This window comes from Lacerta agilis, chromosome 1 (assembly GCF_009819535.1).
Source record: "Lacerta agilis isolate rLacAgi1 chromosome 1, rLacAgi1.pri, whole genome shotgun sequence".
In the NCBI taxonomy this organism is placed as follows: domain Eukaryota; kingdom Metazoa; phylum Chordata; class Lepidosauria; order Squamata; family Lacertidae; genus Lacerta; species Lacerta agilis.
Window position 1 is genome coordinate 66044644 of NC_046312.1, and position 26086 is coordinate 66070729.

Consider the following 26086-nt stretch of genomic DNA (forward strand, 5'->3'; position numbering starts at 1 on the left):
GACTGATAGCAGAGGACGAGCTTATGTTACATACACATTCTTGTAGATCAGTTTGTTTGTGACTAAGAATTTGAGTTCTGACCCTTGTAGTGTTAACTGGAAAGGAGCTTTTTTCCAGGTAAATGTGCTCATTGATACTAAATGGAGTGCTGAATAAAGCAAGCACAGCTCTCAAAGAGCTGCGTATCTTGCCTGTGTTGTGGTTGGCAGTCATCATCAGCCTGTCAGCTTAAGCTGCTTTTCTCTTCCCTCGCAGAAACAGCAGCAATCGATATGCATGAATACCTTGGTTTGTTTTTTTCCTGGAGTTGGTAATTCAGCAGGATGTTTAAGCACATGCCTAATTTGAAGTCTTCGGGAGGTTAATTCTGTTGACTAATCATGTCTTTAAACTTTATGCATATGGTTAAATACTTTGTTAAGGAGTTGTTCTGCTGGAATGAGAGGAAGGAGAAGGAAATAAAATCATCAGGGCAGCATGCATATTTGTGTATGTGGCAGTGATGCTTGGTCTTTGTGAACCTCTGTTGTGGCAAGGCATCAAAGGAGCTCTGAAGTGTATTGAGTCATGTATAGGGAAGGGCCATGGCTTAGTGGTAGAGCATCTGCCTTATCTGCAGAAAGTTCCTGGTTCAATTCCTATCATCTCCAGGCAGAGATAGGAGGGACTGCTATCTGAAATCCTAGACAGCTGCTATGCTGCAAATCACCATATACATTGATGAACCAAAGGCCTCATTCAATATAAGGCAGTTTTCTGCATTCTGCAAAGTCAGTCACATAGAACCAGCAGTTGAAGTAGTTCCTTGATGTGTTTCTGAGATCAATTAGGGAAAACTAGCTGAATCCAAGGGACAACAAGATCAGGGGAAGTCCCTCCCAAGGCTAGAACTAGGGATAGAGAACAGGAGAAGATTGGCAGCTGTGTAAAAGATGAGATTATATATTGCTGTTGCTGCTGTTTTCCTTCTTGCATATTTTGTCAGCTGTCTTGACCACCTCCCCCAGCTTATTACTTCTAAGAGGCAGTGGAACAGAAAGCAACAAGCAAAGTAGGAACAAATGGCTCTGAGTCTTAAACTTAAGAAGAATCCAACATTTCAATATCCGTTCTATTTGCTGACCTTATGCCGTGGTCTTTTGGCAAGTGGTGCTGGAGAGAGGAGTGGAAATTCTATGGGGGCACAGTCTCCACCAAACACTAAACTACACTGTTAGCTAAGGACTGAGCCCAGTAATTCCTGTAGTACTGTTGTACAAGTAAGTTCTGACTGAACACAGTAACCTCCTGTTACTGACACAATTTCACCTAGAATTCAGGGTATCAGAAAGAAGATCTGACCTGAATTATCTATGTGGATGTTTGGTACACATTCAGGGCAGTATGGTGTTAAGCCGAAAACAAAAATCAGGCTTTCCCCTTCAACAAAATATGCTTAAAAAATGTTAGCAAATTGGATCTTTGGACTGTCATGTTTATGTGATATCTCCCAGGGTCAAGGGGTGAAGTTAAAGACTGTTGATTATTATACAGTACTCTATATACTCTGTATATTATATTCACAGATTCAAAGTCCAAGCATTCCCTGTGATGAAAAAAATAACACATGAAATTCTAATGCATAGAAAACCATAGGTGAGATTGAAACTTACGAATGTGCAATTCTCAACGAAGATGAAAGGGGAGGAGGGCTTGGGGGGAGTGATAATGGAAACCAAGCCATATATCTTTAGATTTTCTTAAGAAGCACACACCTCACATGTGCAGTACAAAAGATGCAGCCTAGTGCAGGAATAACTGGAAGGAACAGGCACTTGAATATAGATAGAATATAAAACATGAACCCAGACTACATTAAACTCAAGCAAGTTAATCAATATTTTTCTCAAACCTGGCAAGGCTCTGAAAGAATAAACCAAGAAAACTGTGAACATGGAATCTCTACTTTGTATATTAGTGTATGTATCTTACATCTATATTTCAGAATTTCCTAGCCTGATGCTCTTCAGATTTTTTGGGACTACAACTCCCATCAGCCCCAGCCAACATGGCCAATGTTGCATTTCAAAACATCTGGAGGGTGCCAGGCTGGGGAACGCTGCTATTCTGCCTTGTAACACATGTTGGGAGAAAATGAGATATATGCCCTCTTCAAATTAGCCAGGCACTACTTTAAGTAATGGTGCTCCACATTGTTATATTCAGTTGTTTTTAATAGGCTTGTCAAGGTCATGTTTCTCATCTGAAATGAGGGTTTGGCATGATTTTCGTCCCCGAAGTGAAATGGAGCTGATCCCAGGATTTAGCAGAAGCAAAGTGCCTTGACAGATTAAGAAGTGCTACATATTTAGGTGACTGAAAGCCAGTGCAAGCTACCAGTCTTTCATTAGTCTCTTGTCAGAATTGTGGTGGGGGATGGAGGAAGAAAGGCATTGCAGAAGAAGCCAACAGCTTAATCTTCTCAATTTATGTTAAAAATAAAGATAAAAGGACAAGCTTCTTGACATAAGTCAGGAGTTATGATCCCGGATGGTAGAGAGTGTCATTACATAAGCTGTTTTCCTCATATATATTTTTATCTTGCCTGCTGAAGCTGCCTTTTGGGCCTATGGGTGATAGTGTAGGAGTTGTTGTGTGGCTCAGTCAGTCTCCAGAGACAGCAATCAAAAGAATCTACAAAAAAAATTCTAGAGTACATTGTGTGGAACTGCATTAATAAAGAGCTATGGTTGGCATATGCATCTGAATGTATGGCTGTGACTTAACTAGCTGCTTGTTTTGTATTTTCTAGGAACTTCCATAAATTAATGTGTATGTTTTGTGTGTGTGTGTGTGTGTGTGTGTGTGTGTGTCCTGTACGCCTAAGACATGCTACAGAACTGGTCAGTAAGCACTATATCCCAACCACATTATATTTTGTAGCTTTGATAGGAATGTTGGTACTTAATTATAATTAGTTTTTTGCATTGGCAAGTGATTGGGCAAAGCCACAAACTGTGGCTTATATGACTGGGCATTTAAGTCCCTGTGTCGGTGTGAGATGAGTCATTGGCCTGGTTTGTGCATCATGCTAAGGACGTGGTATATAACAAACCACAAGCTGTTCCACAGACAATTAAACAAAACATGACTCTCTCTTTTTAAAACATTTATTTAGTTTTCCAGCTACTCTTGTCATGTGCCTTGGTAACTCGATGAATATTCGGGATGTGGTGGCCAAACTAACCATGATTAAGGAAAAGTGCTGGGTTCACATGTGACACCAAACCATAGATAAAACAAAGCAAGCCATTAACAATACATGGCTTCAGATTATAGTTTGTTGGCAATAAGCAAATGATAGCTAAGCCACTGAGCAGGATTTGGATATCATAGTGAGCCATGGTTTAATAAACCATTGTTTAATAAACAGAGACTTATCATTATGTGTGAACCAGGCTGTTTTCTTGCATTGGCACAAGAAATTCACTCCTAGCCAAGAATTACCGGTAACACTGACACTAAGACACTTGTGCTGTTTCCCTCCCTGCAGTACAACCAAGTTGTGGATTATAAAGAATTTAAATGGTCCAGATTAAAAACATGCCAAGTGCCTGTGTATGTGGGGGAAGATCACTGTGTGTGAGATTCAGTTTACAGACTTTAAGCTTCATCCTGTGTACTGTTCTGAATCTGTACAGCCGGGGAGATGCATTTATTTTATGGAAATATTTCTCCATATTTTTGTATTTTACACCCAGAGAAGCTGCTTGCAGGATGCTAAACTATATTATATTATGTCAAATACCATTCTAGGTCTTGGAGGTTCTTGTAATAAATTATGAGGAAGGGCTCGACTTGTGAAATGTCAAGTCACAGTAAAGTGTTGCATCTGAATAACGTCTCATTGATTATCCATGACCTGACACGCTGTCTAGCAGCTTTTGCATTTCAAAAACCTCTTTGTTTTCTGAATATACCAGCCATTTTTGGTTACTCACACACAGAGGGCAGGGGAACACATTTCCCCTTCTTTTTCCTTTTAAAGCAACACAAGCCAATCTGACTGAAAGTACACCATTGTGAGTATTGGAGGGAAGTAATGTATTTTTGGGAGCACAGATCTTTGAACTGTAGCACGTGCTGGGTTTCTATTCATAGAGCCTGTACCCGTCCCATATATTGTTCTATATTTGGAATAATATGCTATATTAATGTCCCCACCCCCATTAATGTCCCTTCTGGCGGTTGCCTCACTGCGAGAAGCGAAGTAACATGGTACCAGGCAGAGGGCCTTCTTGGTAGTGGCACCTGCCCTGTGGAACGCCGTCCCACCAGATGTCAAAGGAAAAAACAACTACCAGACTTTTAGAAGACATCTGAAGGAAGCCCTGTTTAGGGAAGCTTTTAATGTCTGACGGACTATTGTATTTTAATCTTTGTTGGAACCCATCCAGAGTGGCTGGGGAAACCCAGCCAGATGAGTGGGATATAAATAAATTATTATTATTATTATTATTATTATTATTATTATTATTATTATTATGGCTTCTGCCCAGTCATAGGTCTTTGGTCAGAATTTACATACCGGGGAAAGCTGCAGAGAGAAACTGACATTGTACCTATTATTACAGGTATAGGCACACTCGGCCCTCCAGATGTTTTGGGACTGCAATTCCCATCATCCCTGACCACTGGTCCCATTAGCTAGGGATGATGGGAGTTGTAGTCCCAAAACATCTGGAGGGCTGAGTGTGCCTATGCCTGTGTTATTACTTGCCAGATAATATTATCCATTTGGCTTCCCTTTTTTGTTTCATCAGAGTGATAGGCACCATAGTGCCTAATATTTATTGCAAGTTGATAGATATCCCTAAAATACAAAGGCTTCAGCTAAGATAGATGTGTCTGAATACTTTATTATGTTTTCTTACTGGTTAGCTCAAGAAAGATAACTGTTCACTTTTAGTATCTAATATCCTTATTCACTTTGTGATATGAATAAAATGAGGTGGGGTTTCATTCTCAGATTGCCAGATATTGATTCTAGGTGTTTTGGGGGTGGCTACTGATTTATGAAATGTTTTTGTAAATATCTTCCACTTTGATGTACAAGTAACACTGTCTTAGCAGGGATTGAGTTTACACTTACTATATGTACTACCAGAGCCATAGCTAGGTGATCTTGCGCCCCTGGCAGAACCAACCAGATTGTGCCCCCTAGCCACGGACAAATTAGCTCTTATTTCTGCCTCTCACCCCCGCCATTCAATTCACCCTCTATTTAAAACCATTTCTTATGAGGTAATAATCAATGTTTACATTTATGGGCATATTTTTAAGCCACTTTTGCGGGGGGGGCACTGCGTGCGCCCCTGGTGGGAGCTCACCTCACCACCCCCTAGCTATGGCCCTGTGTAAAGTAAATAAAATTAAAATAAAGGCACAAGTAAAACATCTTATTAACTGCTTATTACACAATATATGGACTGCTTCATTTAAATGTTACAACTTTCAGTCTAACATTTTCAAGGCGAGCTACAAACATCGTTTTTAAAAGTCATGAAAATTAATTTAAATAAACAATATTTCACAACAACATTTAGAACCCACTGAATCAGTAAAAGCTAAAAGTGCCAATAGATCTGCAGTGTGAAAACATGGGTGCCAGCTTTGCAGGCGTTTGCGATTGTTCAGTTTTTTAGGATTGAAGTTCCAATGCTTTGCACACTGAATAATCAGGCCACATGCTAAACCTGGCAGTGTTTTGGACCACCTGTGCCAGAATTTGGCTATTGTTAAAGACTGATCAGATAGCAGATTGACTTTGTGTAGTTAGATACATATCTTTCTGGAGTAAAGATATTGGGCTCATTGAATGGTTGCTACCTGTTGATGAAAGCTTTTATACAGCCAGCCTGGGCCAGGCTTGTGTTTAGCAGAGTCTGGCTTGCCAACAGATTGACATCAGCCCAAAAGACACACTCCTCCATTGTCTCCTGGGACAGACGGATGCCAACCAGGCTTGATCTTGTGAAATATTACAGTAGCATTGTGAAAACTTATAAGTTTGCCCCAAACCTGAATATTACCTTGTATAAATAAAAGTTCTAAATTGCATTGTTGTTGTTGTTGTTAAAAAAATAATATATATTATTGTTTTACAGAAGCACCTCTGAAACCAGAAGAAAATCCCGCAGAGGCTTTCACTGATTCATCACTCTTTGCTCACTGGGGTCAGGATCTGAGCCCCGAGAACAGACGTATTGCCCTTAAACAATTCCAGTATTATGGCTACAATGCTTACCTGAGTGATCGTCTCCCCTTGGATAGACCATTGCCTGACTTTAGACCCAATGGGTAAGGAATACCTTCTGGTGGACATCATGCATGTTGTCTTCGGAACATTTTTTAAATTGTAAATTAGTCAATTTTTGAAAACTTGAAATGTATTAAATAAAAAGATATAATCTGGCCCAGATCAAGCACTTTCAAGAACAATAGATTTTAACAGATGAATTAAGAATGCACTTAAATATCTTCCATCAAGAAAAATTCAAGTGGTTTAATGTTGGCTAAGTCATGCCCATGGTCTTCAGAGTTCTTATCCCAATAATTGTCCATAAAGGAAGAGATATTTCACATAATTAAATCAACACCACATGGAACTTCATTTTTAAAACACTCCAGATGGGAGAGAAATGAAGAAGTAAACACTTAGCAAGTAATACTTGGTGTGTTGCAATAATATTAAAGATCAGAAAAAGCACTTTGGGGTATGTATGTGTTATCAGACTTTGCAGCTTGGATGAATTATATTGAAGTAATCAGTTTCTGGAGTTCAAAGGCTTTATTCATGCAGGGACTACCGGTACTGTATTTTCCGGTGTATAAGACGACTGGGTGCATAAGACGACCCCCAACTTTTCCAGTTAAAATATAGAGTTTGAGATATACCCGACTGCAGATTCTCCACCCGGTGTATAAGACGACCCCCAACTTTTGACGAGATTTTCCTGGATTAAAAAGTAGTCTTATACGCCAGAATATACAGTATTTATAGGATGAGTAGAGATAAGAAATAAAAAGCAGAAATTTTGTCTGTAAAGAACAACAAACAAAATGACCCAGCTTTTAGGTTGGAGTTAACTTAGACAGAGAAGTTTGCAAACAAGTGCTGGCTATGTTAATAGATAAACAGTGCCTTTGTGTGGTTTAAAGCAACACATACATTAACTAGAAACTTAGGAGAAGGAAATGTACCGGTATTTGCTTTCCTCTAACAGTATGCTATGTTTAGTTTTGTAAGAAGACTGTAGAACAGTCAGTATCAATATTGAGTGAATTCTGTGGAATTCAGACAATGTGCCCTTGCAGTTCTCATGACTCCTTCTGAAGATACCATCACTATCTCTCATACTTGCAAACCAAAGTAGAGTGCTTTTCTACATTTCTCCTATGGGCCAGAGTAGCAGATCTTCTTTCCTGTGAGGGGAATTATATAAATGGAGTGTCCCCCTGGCCCCAGAAAAGCAATTTTCTCTTGATCTCTGTTTATAAGAATAAGTAATGGGGGCACTTCTCTCAAATATTCCAAAAAGAAGCTATTCAGAGATTTAAAAGTTAATAATGCCACTTTTATTTTTGACCAGAAGCTAGAACCCTTTTTATTCATATCCATTCTATGTATAAGTTCAAAACTATTATATGGATAACAACTATAAATGTGACTGCTTTTCACTGTAAAAACCTGTTCATCATAGCAGTTTAAGGATCCAGTATATCAAATGCTTCTGTCAAATGACCGTGAACCTTATTTATGGAAAGGAACATTGCTTTATTCAACAGCCATGCTGGGCAAGTGGTGTTTGTGTGTCAGATCTCAAAGCAATACAGAACCCTCTCTCTGTGTGTGTTGGATTGGATGCAAAGACAAATCAGTATATCTGAAACAATCTTCTAATTTCAATCTAACAGCAAAATTATGAATAATCTGCCTCCTTGTTTAAACTGTAAATTAATTTAGGGAAAAGTTTCTAGAGTTAACAAGACAGTTCTGCCAGAATATCAGCCTGTCTCTTTCTATTTTCCTTATGAAATTATGCTCCCCAAGGATTCCATTTTAATTTTTTATAGCTTTAAGTATAAAATTTTAAAAGTGTGTGAGAGAGAGACTCAACATTATTGCAGCTAAGAACAAATTATTACAGTTGGGATTTTAAAGAAAAAGTTGGCTGCAGTTTTCATAGTCATATAAATTTTAGTTAACTTAGTGGATGTGCTGTCTAGTGAAGAACTACTGTATATCCCAATCCAGGAAGGACAACCTAGCAGTCTTCCATAATTTTCTTCTTGTGGTTCGAAAACATGGTTGCAAAAGATGCTCTGAAGACAATTTTACAGCTGGATTGTGATCACTTGTGTAGCACCCTACACAGATCTTCCCTGCTCCCAGGCAGAGAAGCTGAGAAGCAATGCTTTAAGGCAGGCATGTCCAACAGGTAGATCGTGATCTATTGGTAGATCACTGGACATCTGTGGTAGATCACTGGTAGATCATTGGCTCCCCCCAAAGAAGCTGAACAACTGTGGCTCCCCTTAAAAAAGCTCAACATTTTACCTCCTCCCTGAAAAAACTCAACAACTTTGACCACCCCATGGGCCTTCCTTCTTCCTAAAAAAATGCCCAACAACTTTGACCTGAACCCCCCAAAAGGGGGTAGATCACTGCCAGTTTTTAACTCTGTGAGTAGATCGCAGTCTCTTGGGAGTTGGCCACCCCTGCTTTAAGGAGTGCCCTGGCTCCCACTGGGTTAGGCATTTCAGGTCTCGACGTTGCCAGTTGGCTCCCCCCAGGGGAGATGCCAAGCGGCAACACTTTGAGGAGGTGCCCTGCCTCACCCCAAGAGCTGGGGCACAGTCTCAGTGGGAGTGGTGGGATATGGAGTGCAGTGACAGCAGAAGTGGTGGTTGGTGGGTGCAGCAGCAGCGGGGGCAGGAGACGGCAATTTCCATTTTGCCTGTCTTACAAACTGATTCATCAAACACATTGTTAGTTTTGTGATATTTGTCAGACTGCTTGGCTAGAACCAAACTATTCTTCCTGACAAATGTATTGGCATGTTTCTTTTCAAAACAAGCTTGTATTTTCTTCTATACATGTTACCCCTTCTGCTGGCCTATACGATATAGACCCATGATGTATTGTTCGCAAGAGCCGTTTGAGATGAATTATCTCTCTTATTTCATGCAGATCTACAATGAGAGATAGTCATAGTATAGACACAGCTCTTTCTTCCCCTGAGTTTCTTAGTCTACTTTTATGGTTCAAGGATGCCTTTGACAAACTGTTTACTGCCCGACCTGTGCCACCCCAATCTGTTATCTAGTGCTGTGCTATACTCAGTGAGTAAGGCAAACTGTTGACAGCGCCTGAGCTTCAGTACACTTGACAATATCTTGAAGAAATGCCAGCCTATTTCTGTTTATGAAATGGGATGTCAGCTTGACTGTGTACTATTTCAAGTATTGCAGCTCCATATAAGGAGCACATTGTGTAAAAAAATTGCAAATCATCTAGTCTTCAACCTGAAGAAAATGTGGCTAACTGTTAGTTTAATAAGGACAACCCAGAATCTACATTGGACCGGATGCACAATTATTCTTTCACTCCAGCTAGATGCAGACTCCCCGCCGCCCCTGGTCCTGTTCCCCACAGTTGCCTGTGAAGCAGAGATAACATTCTCTACTAATGGAAAATGGGGAAATGGGTGATGGGAATGGAAAAGAGTGAGCAGAGTATATGGTAGATTCCCAGGGAGGATGCATTGAATAAAGGGGCCAGCAAACAGCCACAGAAACATGGTTCTCAGCTATGATTACCTTTGCATTGGAAATGCAATGCAATATTGAATGAAAGCTCTTCGGCGAGGCAAACTAAAATAGTTCTCTGCTCTTCTTGGGCTTGCTATAAGTACCTGTTGGCTAGAATAGTATCCAGGAGGCTCTGACTTTTACCCTTGCTCAGAAAATCCAAACTCTGCACCCAGCAAGCCAACATATGTGATATGAATGTATTTAAATGAATAGGAACACAGGAAGCCACCAAATCAGACCATTGGTTCATAGCACTCACCATTGTCCACATTGCCTGGCAAAGGTTTTCCAGGATGTTTTAAGCAGGGCTCCTTCTCACCCTTTCCTGGAGATGCTCTGCCACTGAGCTCTGGCTCTTCATCTTGCAAATGAAGCAAAATTTGCTCTATGGCCTGTTTGCTAAGAATCCCACACTTGTAGTGCAGATCCAGCACCTGTAGTATAATATCTAATCTCTCATGTAAATATGTGTTAGAGATAATAAAAAGGGGGGAGGTGTCTGTTAGAAAAATGGATGTGTGTGTACTCCAACACTGTGGAAGGTAGAACACACAGCCTTCAGAGAACTTAGTTTTGTTTTAAACAAATGATCTTTATATAAAAACAGGCTATCATTTATGCTCTGAAATTAATCATCATCATCATTTCATTTCATTTCCATTCTGCTTTATATGTTTAAGAAAAAATATCAAAGTGGTTTACAAAGCATTCAAACATCAAATAAAACAAAGCAGAATATAATGTTACTGAATAAAGTCACATGTAAAGTATACATTCAAAGCAACATAATTAACAGGAAACTAAAATATTATCTTAAAAATCACAAATGCAGCCTAGGATACAAAGGTATATGGATGGGTATAACCTAAGTGTCGTGGGTTTCAACCCCACATTGGGCAAAAGATTCCTGTATGGCAAAGGATGTATATGAATGGGGTATGCGTGTGGATGTAGATGTGGTCATTTCCAAGACTGTCATGTGATCCACGGAAGGTTCCCCATGAAGGATTGCAGTTCTGGTGCTAGCAGGCTTCCACACCTATACTCAAGTCCCCATATCATAGCTAGCATTTTTATTATGAACCATTAGCTTACCAAAATGTCTGCACTGAACAACAATATTAAACAAGATATCTTTTTAAAACAACAGCCCATTAAAATCAGTCGATTCTGCTTCAGTCCACTTGTGTATCTGTGTGTCAACATGGCATTTTTAAAAATTATAATTTCACCTATTTTCAAATGGCTGTTATTTGATCAGAAGCATTTTGATTGCGGGTGTCAATATTTACTGATTAAAAATATTGTCTCACTAAGACAACAAATGTTTGAAAAAATGGATTATATTTGTAGACTGATGTTTCACAGAAAGTGAGGCAAATGTTGAAGGCAGAAGCAGCATATAAGAGAGTGACAAGGGTTTTAGCTCTGTTCTGTTCCAGTGTTTTAAAAACTAATTTCAAAACGAGGAAGAAGTGATATAGTTTAATCTGAAAAAAGAGTGATATGCAAACAAGAACTGTGCAGTATATGTATGTATGTATGTATGTATGTATGTATTTGTACTTATTGATATTGACAAAGCTAGCAAAGAGATATTGTAATAAGCCCTTGGAATACTGTAGCTATCATTAGCCCCTTCCCTTTCTTTTGGAGAGATTCTGCTACTCTTTTTCTTAACAGTGAGGGATAAAAGGCCACCTATGAAGTTGTAATCTGCTAGACATGCATTGCTTATGCAAATGTTATCTGTTTCTTTGGCTATCATAGACAAACAGCTTAGGGATTTGTGATCCTCCTCTCCCCCCTCAAGTCCAAGAGTGCTCCTGTAACTTCAATAGCAGACTGTAGATAGAAAACGAGTTTATTAGGATGGACGAAAAATGTTTTATGTAAGCTGGCCTGTAGTCTTTCCAGTAACAAGGTTTCAGAAATCAGAGAACCATAAAATTAGGGGGAAAGCATAGAAGAGTGTCTAGTTCTACCTTCATCTATAGTTACAAATTGTCTTCACTTAAACTATTCCAAATCGAAGCCTGTCCAATTTACTTTTTAAAAACACAGGGGAAGGAAATTGTACAACTACGCTGGGTATCATATTTTATTATCACGCATTTTACTTGGAAAGAAGCAATTTCTGTATATTCAATCTTAACTTGCTTCTCCACGACTTATTTCTTTCTGTCCATCTTACAATGACCCTGCTACATCATTCTCCTCCTACTTTACAGTATCCTTTCAAATATTTTAAGCTGCTGTCATGTTTGCTCATAATATTCTGTCAAAGCTACATGCTCCCAGTTCCTTACATTATATATCAGATATTACCTTTGTCCATCTTCTCTGAAATTTTGAGCTTCTTATATCTTTCTAAAAATGCATTATAAAATGGACACAATCCAGTTTAGTGGAGGATTAAACTGTCTTTAGTAGACAAGTATACCTATTCTTACACACAGTATTTCTCTCCCCACCCCAATGGAGTTTACAGTTGTTGGTTTCTATTTAGAGTGTGATTAAGTAAAACCCCAGCTTTCCTTAATTATGAATTTATATGTAGTTTCATTTGTTTTCCCTTCACACTTTTCATTCCAAGATAAGTAGTTTATAGCACATGTCACATTAAAAATTATATTGCGGCAATGTACGCTTCTTTTACGTGAACATTGGACAAATGTGTTTATTAGATTATTAAGATCACCTTTCCCAAATACATGTAAGGGTCCTTTATGTACAGAAGTAGGCTTCTGTTAATATATTTCCAACTAGATGAGGATCTGTGACATAAATGGTGACTGCACACAAGGGGCTGGTTTGTTGTTACTCTGTATGTTCCCTTATTCCCTTTGCATGTGAGGGGAGGAGTTATCAATCTTCCGTTTGTTTATAGGAACAAATAAAGGTGTTTGGTTTTTTTGCAGTGTCCTGTCAGATTCTGGTTTGATAAAGTGGCTTGTTCACAAAGTGGTTTGGACAAATTGAGCTCAGATGCAGCAACAAACTATAGTTTGCTGTTACATCTAAACTAAACTAAACTAAACTATGGCATCTGCATAAGCTAGCAGCTATGGGCATTATGAGCCTTGCTTTTTAAGAAAATGGCCGCACTTAGAGCATGGAGTGGGATGTTTGGAAAGAAAAAGATGTATAGTTATTTGTTTGTTAGGTTTCTTTCTTTTTGCACTGTATATTACACATATTAGCTACAATCTTGCCCTCATGTACATGTTTTTTTAGAAAGCCCAAAGTACATTTTAAGAATAATGAATGATTTACCCTTCTGAAGCATCGTATCTTCATTTTATAATGAACACACACACAGATGCACAATTTAGATGACCATATCTTGACTTAAGCAACTGAGTTCTGCTCATACATGAATTCCCTGGCTCCTCCCTTCATGATGTGAACAATAAAGTCAGGAAGTTTCTAATTAATAATAGTTTCAGTATTTGAAAGCATGATTTAATATCCTGGTTTGCTGCTAAGCTGGTAATCAGAGTTTCTCGGTTTAGCGAAAACAGGAAACAATGATCAGGTAGAGACTTCTGGTTTAATCACATCTCATGCAAAGGGAGGGGTAAAGATTCTGCATGTGTGCACAAAACACTCATATCTTATTAAGAGGAGATTTTATTGTTGAAATCAAGCCACTGTGATTTATTGTCAGTTAGCAAACCAGGATAATAAAGCTTGGGGACGGACGGACGCGGAGATGAAACGGATGAGAGGTGAGTGTTTGGTCCCAAAACAAAGACTTGTATGTATATACACACCCAAACATAAACTTACCTACTTTAGAATTATGGAGGGTGCCTGCCTACACACTCATAAAAGGTCAATATTTTCCCCACATCAACCTTCAATAAGTTCTTCCCTCCTTCATGTAGATCAATAAAACTGAGTTTATTAAGGCTGTAAACTCCCAATTTCTTTGATCATATAATTTCTTCACACTGAGAACATTCTTGTTCTCAACCTTCAAGGAAGAATGTTAACATTTAAGTGACAAAAATTAATTTTGATGGTTTAATGTTTCTTCTTCTGGGTTCTACTTTATTAAAGACAATAAGAAATCAGCAAGCTGTAATTAAATCTATACTGCAGAAGTTTTAAATGGCCAAGAACTCATTATTACTCTGACATTTTATCTTAGGAACCAGCCTGCGTTTGTTTGGTGCTTTCTATTTTTTCTCCTTTTAGAATAATTTGGTCTTTTTAAATAATCTGAACATTATACTTACAAATATTGCTTTTTATATGCCTATATTGACACATTGTGTCAAATTAAATTCCTGCTTCTTAGTTACTAGGGATAAAAAGGTCAGTTAATTTTGATTCTCTCAGTTTCTCTTTTTCCTCCATGTTTCTGCAGCAATTTGCATTAAAAAAGCTCACCCTCAAAATTCATCAGCATTTTAATGCAAATTTCTCCCAATAAACACACTTGTATGCAGTTTTAACTAATGTACACATTTTTGCAAGCGACTTTCCCCAATAGAATGCATTTTTGTATGTTATTTTAATGAATATATTCATTTTAATGCATGCTTTCTCCTAATACATGCATTTGTAAGTGTTGCTTGATTGGAGAAGTTGCATTGCAAAATTCAAATAAGTGTAAATTTCCAAGGATGACTGTGTTGTGGTTATCATGTTGTTTTGGAAAGTGTCAATTAGTTAAATTCACCTTTAAATGCAAATTGAATTTAATTCCTTCCCCATTCCTATTAGTTATTAAGCTATATGTGATCTGGTTATCTTATCTGATTCATGCAATGTTATTCACGAGTATACAAATAGTAAAATTAAACAAACCGGCAATATAATATTCATGCAACATTAAGCTCCTTGCAGAGAATTAAACATTAATAAAGGGAGTATTTACACAGCAGTAGTTGTTCTCCTATGGGCTTCACTGAATAGCATTGACAGTTTTTGCAGCATGTTGAACTGTTATAGAAGGACGTATTTAAATCACAGTAATTTATCCCAAGTTTAAGTTATTGTAATGTAATGCTGATAGTTCCTTCAGTGCTCAACTAAAAAAACCTGTAGATATGAAGAAATCATATATCCAGTGACACCTAATCCCAAGTACTCAGGTAATTTCACCAGCTTGTTAACTCACTGTACTTTGCCACCAATATAATGGAGGCATTCTATCATAAAGATTTGAAACATAGAACTGCAGTCGATTGCTGGGCTCTCTGTGCTTTGATGGCCCTTGGGAAAAGGGGGGCTTAACTCTTCTGTCCCTTGCTGAGGCTCCAGTTTGGATCATGGTCCCTACACATTTTTTTGGGTTGGAATAAAAGCTCCCATTTGTGTTAATGAGAGCTTTTCCTCCAATGCACAGAGCAGCTCTTCCCAGCCCCGGTGGCACCCTTGCCTCAGTTCTGTTGTTTACTTTTTAAAAGCAATCAACGCAGTTGCTAATTTGCAAGAATGACTTACTTAGTTTTGCCTTGCGATTTTTGGCTGTATCCTTCTTCCTCCTTTTAAAAATGTATTGAGCTCTAACACTATGTTTTATAGAAAACAGGCTGATGGAATCCCCTTTCAAAATTGTATCTAGCTATTCCTCTGAAAGCCCTGCTTGCTGTGGAGCACACTTGCCTCTACAAATATAGCTGGAGGTAGGAGGGTGTCCCTGTGCTGGCATTGTCACATCTCCACTTGAAGTGGCCTCACATGTCCAACCATCGACTATAGTTGGGACGGCATGCTCTCTACAAGTAGTTTGTGTATAATGGCAGCTCTGAATCCACCTCCAAGTCTGGATTGACTAGCTGCTCTGAAGGTGCAAGACCAAAGCTACAGGGGACAGCAGTCAGGTGTAGATGCCAAGAAATCGGTATCAAGTCCCAGCTGGTAGCAGTTGGATAGATATGACAGGAGGTGAGAAGTGTGAGCCCTCATCTGATTTTCTTCTAACCCCACTGCCCCACTCCTGCTTTGAGCTTTTGGCTGTCAGAAACAGCCAAGAAGAGAAGCAAGGTTGAAGGTATGCAGCCTTTTTTCACAATGCACGCTGTCTGGGTAGCACCTGCAGTTCCAGAAGGGGCATTTCCCTGGGGAACATGACACAATTGAATTACTGGATTTATAATAGTTTGATCATGCCCTGAACTCCTTTGGAGGCTTCTGTGTGGGGAGGAAGATTTCTAAAGAAATGCAATGCATAATTCAATTTATTTGTGATGGAAATACATTTGAAAGCAGATTACCAAGGATAAATAATATAGAAGAATGATTCCTCATTATCTTAAGTGAGCTCCACGCTGCTTACAAAACTTCCATTATAAGGAGAGAAAACTGCAATGGTCCACCTTTGTGACCATCCTCAGCAAATGTTGTCTACTTAGAAATGCTTTGCAAGTTGATGACCCGCCACCCGCATGGAGTAAATAAAACACAAGGACACATGATTTTAGGTTAATGGGCAAAATAATGCCACAGCTTTATTGGTTACAGCATGTGAGTGGTATTGGCTTAGGCATTGGACAAGAGAACAAAACTTGACTCCACCCCTCTCGGCGGGGAGTCACTTTAGGATAAACAACCAATGGGAGGAGCTTGTTGATGCAAATACAACTGGAAGCTTCCCCTGACGTCACCAGGGGTTGTACCATGGCCCTAGCCACCAGCAGGGCATCGGACAGGATCCACGACCGCCGGATGCCTTTAACGGGATACCCAAAAGAGGAGGGTAGGTGATGGCCACAACCTGTCCTCCAACATACAACGCATATCACATCACATTACATATTCCATTGCCTAACTGCCACCCGAGCCCAAAGAAATGCAGCCAGACCCCGCCTACCAGCTAGCCCTATTGGCTGGCTGAGGGGCTTGGTGCAGCAGCAGAGAGGGGCTGACGCAGGGGGCCAAACACACCCTCCTGCAAGCACAGGAAACGGCTCCTCTGCAAGGAGGAGAGGTCTTCTGAGAGAATTACCAAGCCCCTTTCTGTTTACTGATTGCTGTGCTTGAAAGAGAACATTTGTAGCATACTTTTACCTGTGCTGTATGTAGTTTTCCGTTGACCATGACAACAGATACTTCAGTTCTGCGTTCTTTTATTAACGGTAATTCTAACCTAGCTTGACCACTAGACATGGGCTATGTTTTGTTTCAGATATTGATATGAACAAATGACCAACATTATTATGGAAGCTTTGCATGTATAGACCTGTTATTCAGATCCTTATTTTGGTGTTGTCAAATAAAGTACGGGTGATCAGCATGCTGCCTTTGATATTACATATGAACAAATGCCTTCAGTAAGGCGGTGGCGGGGAATCAGTGATGCTTAAAATATAGGTTCATCATATATTATGGCTAAGTTGAAAAAATGAACTTCTATCAATAATTAATCAGTGTAAACTTTAAAAACTAATAATTAAAATTAGCCAGAATTCTAACATGTTAAGGGTAAGATAAACTGACGTTAAAATGGATAAATTTATGAAATCTGAATTAAAGTATGTGTGTTTGGTATTATAGGGAAATGTGGGAAATGAATATTTCAAAAATTCATTCACAGCTAGCTAATGCAAATAATGAAAAATAAAGGCCATGACCAAGGACTGTATCAACCAGAAGGCATAAACTTATGGCTTCTACATTTCATTTGAGAAATTGACAGTGCATTCTTTTTCTTTGTTTCAAAGGTGCAAGAATCTCACATTTCCAGACAGTCTTCCTGAGGTCAGCATTGTTTTCATATTTGTGAATGAAGCTCTCTCAGTGATTCTGCGTTCCATTCATTCTGCTATTGACAGGACTCCTGCTCATTTGCTCAAAGAGATTATTTTAGTTGATGACAACAGTAATAATGGTGAGTAAGCATGCACCAAAGGGATGAGGTCTTACCCTGTGTTCAGTTGCAATCTTTATGCTTGATTATAACATGGCCATTCTGTTTTGCACAAAAAACTCCCAATGGCAAGAATGGAGAATCATCAAAGCCTGAGGATGGGCATCTTTTTGAAATATACTTGCACCTGAAAGTATCGATATATACTTTATACTTGCACCTGAAAGTATCGATTTTTTGGCACTTTGGTCATTTAAGAACTACCACAAGACTGTTTTGCCACCTGAGAACCTGCTTTACTCACTGAGAATTTACTTTGGTTTACACGTAGGATGAGAAACCTGTTGTACTCCAGCCCCCATCAGCCCCAGCCAGCATGGTCAGGGATGATGAGAGTTGTAGTCCCACTACATCTGGAAGCTCACAGGTTCCCCCATCCCTGCTTTACCCTCTCAAGTAGTTTACACTCTTGTTTTATTGAATTTTAATCTTCCTCACACTGGGAAGAACGAAGAGCCGATTATAAATAATTTAAATAAACATTTATTCTATGGCTACCATATTGGAAATCCATTATTTGAAGATGTTTTATATGTTTTGGAAAACATGCTCAGGGCAAGCTAAGAATATAGGACTACCCTCTATCTCACCAACCTACCCAAATAAGGTAAGGTGGATGGTGACTAGAGATGGGGAGCCTTTTTGGTTGTGCTACACAACTTTGAAATTCTCTCGCCAGAAAGTTGCCTTTCAGTTCCACTTGAATTCTTTTCTTTCAAAATGCCCTGGCATTGGAGATCTTTTCAAGCCATCTGTTTTTAGTTTTTATGCTGTTACAAATCTAGCTGTTCTTCTGAGTTTTTGTGTGTTATCAATTTTTATGTTTGATTGTTAAGGCTTATTTTTAAGCTACTGGAATGTAGATGTGGGATCTCAATAACTGTCTAAATAGTTAATAATGGTCTGGTTTGCATGTTACTTTGTGGCTAGAAGGCAAAGCTGGCAAAGTTTCAGGAAGACGTCTGGGACTTCCTTCCTCGTAGTCAGGTTAATTATTATTATTCATTCGTTTCTATTAATTTCATATCATTCTGTTTTTTAAGAAAAGAAATATCAAAGTGGTTTACGACACATTAGAATATCAAGTAAAACAATCCAGAATAAAATGTACCTGGAGAAAATCAGATACAAACTATACAGTCAAAGCAACATAATTAACAAGAAACTAAAATATTATCTTAAAGAATGATAAAACATTACGAAGGAGGTCAGCTACAGAATGCACGTTTAACTTAGCAAAGTTAAAAAAATATAATTTTTTTAAACATTTGTATATATTAAAATATTGAAAATGCATAAATAGAAATAAAAAAAGATTTCAAAGGAAAACCTTACTAAAGGAAGAACACATAGAACACATCTGCTGCTGTTGCTGCCAGTCTTGCCAATGGTGGTTCATGGCGGTTGGCGGTTGGGGAAGCTCAGGCTCGATAACCTGGGCCTGCACTAAGAGACAACCAAGATGGTCTCTGGCCTCTTCAGTAGCCTCAGCTTTTGTAGCTGGAGTCAGTCAGGGCTCTGCCCTCCCAGGCCAGGTGGAAAAAAGCTGTAAGGTCTTCCAGGACTCACAGCCAAAATGGTTAAGACTTTGTTATTTACCCAGGAATTTTAATTTGTATAATCCCTCAGCCTGCATGGTGGCTTTAGCTGCTGTCTTTTATTATGTTTGCTAATGCTAGTGTTTAATTGTTTTGCATTAGGTTTTAATTAATTTATTATCTATATCATTGCACAGTGCCCTGGAATATGTTTTCTATGAAGGGTTGTATATAACTGCTATAAGTAAGGAAATAGCTTAGTTCCGGCTATGCTGCAATTTGTACATGCAGATGACGTATGTTTCCTTTGGTGAAATCATCTTAGCAGAGCTAAGAATCAATTCTAATTGGATTGTAAAGCCATTTGCACCACTAGAACTGGCATATAAGTATGTAATAACTCTTGTTTTAATAATAGGAAATGGCCCTTGTTTTAATAAAATGCCCTGCATTTCTTTGACTTAGTTACTACTGCTAGTTGGTTGAGCTGATGTTACTAGTTATCTGCTTGGCTTAACCACCAGTGCAGGAGGACATGGGTTTTGGAATTTTGTATTTGATTATTGAACACCAGCATTGTACTAGGGGCTATGCAAAATGCAGAGATGAATCTAGCCCTCCTCATGCATTCAAATAAAGGTGAGAGGCTTCCAACTGGCTTAGATGCATAGACACCAGCCCCAACCCCAGCATCCCATTGGCCATTGACCTTGCCTCTCCTCTCCTCTCCCAAACTTGACAGGTTGAGCGCGAAGATCTACAGGGAGATGTTAATTGCATTTAGTTGAACTCTATTAGAATCACCCACTTAGTTGAGAGCCCTGTGCAAACCAGACGTTCTGATTGAAGGAAGGATTATAACTACATTCAACTGAACACGATTAGAATCTCCCTGCAAACCTTCACCCTCAACCCATGTAAGTTGAAAGAGGAGGAACAGGTCCACTGTCCATTGGAGCCAAGGCTGGCACCTGCTCTCCCTGCCCAGTTGGAGCTCTAACAAGTTTTTTGAGTATCTGAAGAGGGCTACAGCCTCTATGCAAGAGGCTTTTATGCAATAAGGACTGTGCAGTTAAAGTGGATGTGACAGTATGAGAATAATTTTGAGTGAACTGTTCCATGACATACTCTTTGGCTTAACAACCATGGGCTTTTAACAATAGCTGCTTTCTCATTGTAGCCACCATGGGTAAAGAAATTTTGATGCTGGTAGGAGCATAGTTTCAGGCAAGGGTTATTTGGGATGGGGTGTGTGCATGTATGTGCTGGTTACTGAAAAGCTATGTGCATCCTTTTGGTCCTGTTGCCTTGGCTACCAGCATGTATCAGTCAGATGTACCAATGTTGTCAACCACTCCTTTGCATCTTTCAGCCTGGGGTCCCTCACATCACATATTAAATTTCAAGCCAGCCTCACAATGAACCGTACTTATTTTGATAGATCAACTGGACCCACAACATTCATATTGGATCTGCATTTTTTCTGCTCTAAGGAGCTGCACTGCAGACAGCTTACCTTCTAGCCTGCCCTTCTGTATAACTGTTGCATGACCCCTGCTACTGCTTTTGCAGCGACCCACTCTAGAATCAGTGATGTGCATCGGATTTGGGTTTTTTTAAAAAAAAAGAAAAGGAGATGTGGCGGAATTAAAATGAAATAAGCCTCTTGTGCCATGCTTTTCTGCTTGCTGCTATTTTTTGTATGCCAAGAAAATATTAAAACTCAGACACTAGCAAATATAAGAGCTGATCTAAATCCACAACCACTGGAAAGTGCTATATTTCACCAAGCCTTTGCCAAACGTTCCTTAAAACACCATCAGAGGGTAGGATGGGAAGGTTATTTGCTTTCATCCATTTATCCAACCACACAGGACAGAGAATTGGGAACATTGAGAAATTATCAGATATACCAAAAGGAGAAAGCTGGTAATGAATTAAGGAAGGTTACAGAGTGCTTTGTTTGCTCCAGTGATGTGTCTAGTATAAATCTTCTGCACAGCAAGTACCTTAACATGTAGGCAGATTTTGGGGTCATTGATAACTGCTCAAATGGTACATATTTGCAATTCCAATCATGAACAGATAACACTTTGTAATTCCATCAAGATGGTCTCAGCTGACAGTGGAAAATAACAATGATTCATTTAATCTTGTTTAGTATGCACCAGATTTCCAAAGATGAATACTCTTAAGTAATACCATAACTATGAATATGTTTTTTACTTATATATATTGCTAAGCAAAGTGCACTCCATGGTAAATGTTCTTCTTTAGTGTTCCACTCTATCGGTGGTTCATTACCAATCTATTGGCCTCTGTTCCTCTTTTCCTTTCAGAGAGCCCCTGCCTGTCTTAGGTGAGCCTAAAAAGATATTTTGACTGGACATACTGTCCAGGGGTCCTCTACCTTTTTACCTTTACCTTTGTTGTTGGTAATAGATAGTGATCCCATAATTACAATGCTAATGTTAAAGCTATGGCAATTGGCACTATTTAATATTTGGGAAATTAAAAACAACAGCAGCAGCAGCAGAATATATTCTTTCCTGTGTTTTGCATTGCTAGCCGTTCTCCCAACAATAGCTTTAGATTATCAGTCGCACCAGAATTCAGTCTTCTGTAAATTTTTGGAAGTTGCATTTGTTAAATGTTAGTTAAGGACAGAACTTACACTTGAGAGCCAGTGTGGTGCAGTGGTTAAGAGCGGTGGACTTGTAATCTGGTGAACTGGGTTCGCATCCCCGCTCCTCCACATGCAGTGCTGGGTGACCTTGGGCTAGTCACATTTCTCTGAAGTCTCTCAGCCCCACTCACCTCACAGAGTGTTTGTTGTGGGGGAGGAAGAGAAAGGAGAATGTGAGCCGCTTTGAGACTCCTTCGGCTAGTGATAAAGCGGGATATCAAATCCAAACTCTTCTTCTTCTCTTCTTCTTTAATGATGTCTTAAGACTCAGTATAAAATTAACAGTATATGTGTGTACATATCAAATTTCTTTACATTTATCTTGAAAAATATAACTAGCAGTAGCTTATTCATGCACTTCAGCATATGTCAAGCAAATTAACTGTGATTTTTGCTAAGCCCCAGTACAGTTTTTCTAAGTTTCCAATTATATTTTAGAAGCCCTCAATTAATCTCCTGCAAAGCCTTCAATCCTATTTTTTTTTTAAAAAAAAACACAAATGTTTGAAGTGGAAAAAACTGTGAAGATGTCACTGCATCTATGTCATTTGAACAGTAGATTTTTAACACTTGCAAAAGCTTGGATCTTCTCATAATTGAAGCAACTTAGAGTGCATTATGTAAGCATTTCACCTGTCAGCTTTTCCTTATGAAATTATGTAAGCAAAATATGAAAATTAAAAATGTTTCATCTATGTTTGAAAAAGGTTTGTATACATTTTTACCCTTTAATCCCCCAGTTTTGTACATTGTTTGTCAGAAATGAAAGTTTATGCCGGGATGCCACTGTCAGTAATACCCTAGCCAATCAGGCGTATTCTTATTACCACATTAATCATAACTGATAACCCAGTTGAAAACATATCACTTGGAGATGAATCACATTGAGAGGGCTGGCTAAGACTGATTAACTAAGTACAATTGTCAAGTTTTAAACACACACAATGTAATTAATGTTTTTAGCTTTCATTTTATCATATCCTGCACACCCCACACCTAAAGTGAGGTATATTCATTCTCAACCTAACAGAACTGTTGTCAATCCAGCTCCTGAGCCTTGGGAGCAAGGGAGCTAAACTCAGAGAAGTCACAACTCAGTGAACCAAGATTTAGGCAGAATCACTTTGTTTACTGCTGAGTTTAGATCACACAATATGCTATGGTGTATCAGGGCAGGAATGAGCCTAGCCTCCCCCCAAAAGACATGTTCCCTTTTCTCATTTCCCTCCATCATTGCTATAAATAAAAGATCAGAAGTTTTCACTTCTGATGTTGATTAACGACAGTTGAGCATTATGTTCAAATCCTAAACTGTGTGTGGGGGGGTAATCTTAACTATAGTTTTTTGAAATAAACCAACCTCATAAACCGCACATTGCAGCCACATCAGATGGTATGTATGGGGAGGGGGTATGTAAGTGCAGTAGAAGACCAGCCTTCTTCCCATCATTATAAACCATGGTTTATTGTAACACCTGAATATAGAGGCTCTCTGGAAACACTCCTCAACCCCATGTAGCATAGGAGCCAATGGGGGCTTTAGCCCCCACAATAAAACATTTGAGGAGGTTGGGCCCCACAAAGTTGATGGGCGTTCCCATTCAAATGGTGTGTGTGCACTGTGTCATGTGATCAGTTATGTGGGGTGGGGCTTACCTGGGTCCCCACAACATTTTATTCAAGTTGGCGTCCCTGCCATGTACCTAACTTTAGAGCTGGAGCAGAGCTGAGGCTCTTGCCAGCTACATGGGCTAGAGAGATATCTTACAGATTTTATAGAAAGGGATTGTGCCTAAACTTAGCTTACTTGAGAAGAGAGCTTCTCTGACCAAGTTCAGAGAAATAGCTTTCACTATTTCCTTTGCTCCAAGATTCAGAAGCTTTTCTGAGCTTTTCCCTGTAGCAGCAGCTCAAGGGATGGCATTGTTCTTTAAAACCTTTACAAAAAAGGTTTTGGATACTTTTTCACAGCTCTGTCTGAGTTATGATTAATTTCCAGGTCTAGGACATAAAAAAGAAGAGATGAATTTATTTAGGGCCAGTTCACCGAGAAATGGAACTGCATTTTTATAATACTGAAATTGGAAATTTTGACTGTTTCAGCTCAGCTGTGCCATTTGGCCCAATTCTTTCAATTGTTTATTGCAAATGTGCTGCTTCCAATCCAGGTTTAAAACATCACTCCTTTCATATACAAATGCTTTTAAATATCAAGCAGATTCCAAACTCAGTCAAGGGGAGTTTGTCTATTGCTACTGACATCCCATTAATGGAGCATCTCTCTCTCACGTGCCCTTTCTGAACTGTTGTTTTCCCCCTTCCTGTAACCCTTCTGAGTAAACCCCTCTCATCTGTCTTGGACCCTGTATGGGCTTGCAATTCTTTTGAATTGCAGTAAGGATGAGCAAAGTTGCTGAAAGCCATAATTACATGATTCAGAAGATGTATTTGACAAGCTCATAATGCTGGGGTGCAATATGAATTGAAAACTCGTCTTAACAGTTCTCTCTCTCTTTTTCTGGAGACCTCTCACAGCGCTACAATTCCGAGCACCATACAGTTCGCGGGATTTTTGGGGGAAGCATTGAGTGTTAAAATAGTATGAGGGTGCTTTAAATGTATTGTGTGGATGTGTCCAAAGTCTTTTTTTCAGTCTACTGTCTTATATACGTTAAAGAGCCCATAGCCTAGGGCAAGGGTCAGCAAAGTTTTTTTGAGGCCGGTCCGGTCCACTCCCCAGCAGACCTCTTGGTGGGCCGGAGCATGCACGCGCATGCACACACGCTATTTCTGGCACACTTGCGGGACGGAGGAGTGACGTGAGCATGTGCACATGCTATTTCCAGCGCTCTTCTGACTCGGAAGTCAGTCCCCGCAGCGAGAGAAAAAATGGCGCCACAAAAAAAGCATGGAATCCCCACACTGATCCATGGAACGGCCATGGGCCAGTTCCAGGAAGCTCATGGGCCGGAATCGGCCCATGGGCCTTAGGTTGCTGACCTCTGGGCTAGGGGGATAGCTAACAGAGTTTGTTAAGAAAAGCTGTTGTGCTATTAGCAGCTTGGCATGGGAAGTTTCCCAGTACTTGGTCAGACAACCTGAGTAGCTGCACAGCTCCATTTCCTGTAAGGCCAGTGTTGCTGGGATTGTTTACCAGCCTAGGAGGCCTTAAACAAACCCTGGGTGGGTGAGTGTGTTTGATTAGAGAGTGGCGATTGTGTGACCTGGGCTTGGACAAGCAAGCAAGAAAATGAGATTTTGAACCAATCTAATATTGTGCAACTAACCTGAAGAATCAATTTCTTCCCCTCATTTTATGTTCTCAGAAACAAACAAACAAACAAATCTCATAAATGTTGTCTGAGTTTGTCCATAACTAACTAGAATGTTCCAAAGCATTCCACTGCACCAGCTGTGCCAGTTTCTAGGAAGGGCTTCTTTCAATCAACTGAAGCTAAAAATCACAGCGCCAATTGCTGTAGGGTTTTCAAACAAAAGCAGTCTCCATTAACCTTTATTTGTTTTAATTTTTCTTTATCTTATTTGATTTGGGGGCAAATTGGCAAACCATTTTCTAATTATTATTCTTTTGGTGACACTACATGTACTGTGCTTTGGAACCTTAATTAGTCTATCTACGACAGTAAGTTTTGTCCTTCCTGTTTGTACAATATTGGTTTTTTTTATTAAAAATAGATGTATTTGCTTTGTATACAAAGGATGAAGAAATTAAAGAGGTCATGACAAAGTGGGCAATTAACATAGGTTATAATATTGAATATGATAAATGGTTAAAGCTGTGGAACATAGGATTAAAATTTACTGCTTGTGTGACCTTGAAGGAAAATATATTAAAAATGATATATAGGTGGTATCTTACCCCAGCCAGGCTAGCAAAGATGTATAGAATGAAAAATAAGAACTGCTTTTAATGTGAATCAAAGGAAGGAAACTTTTTCCACATGTGGTGGTTATGTGAAAAAGTTAAAACTTTCTGGGAAAATATATATAATGAGTTTAAAAGGATATTTAGATAAACTTTCCAAAAAAGACAACAACAGAGGCATTCTTGCTAGGTATGGTTGGAGATGATATAACAAAGAGTGACCAGAAACTGTTCATTT

General features: G+C 39.2%; 1 protein-coding gene across 1 annotated transcript in view; it reads left to right on the top strand.

Moving 5' to 3' along the window:
• The window catches only part of GALNT18 (polypeptide N-acetylgalactosaminyltransferase 18), a 258779-nt gene that overhangs the window by 131894 nt on the left and 100799 nt on the right, over positions 1-26086 (top strand). The window contains exons 2-3 of the mRNA XM_033152496.1: positions 6148-6340; positions 17533-17699. Of these exons, the coding sequence (XP_033008387.1) occupies positions 6148-6340; positions 17533-17699 (360 nt within the window). The remainder of the gene's footprint in view (positions 1-6147; positions 6341-17532; positions 17700-26086) is intronic.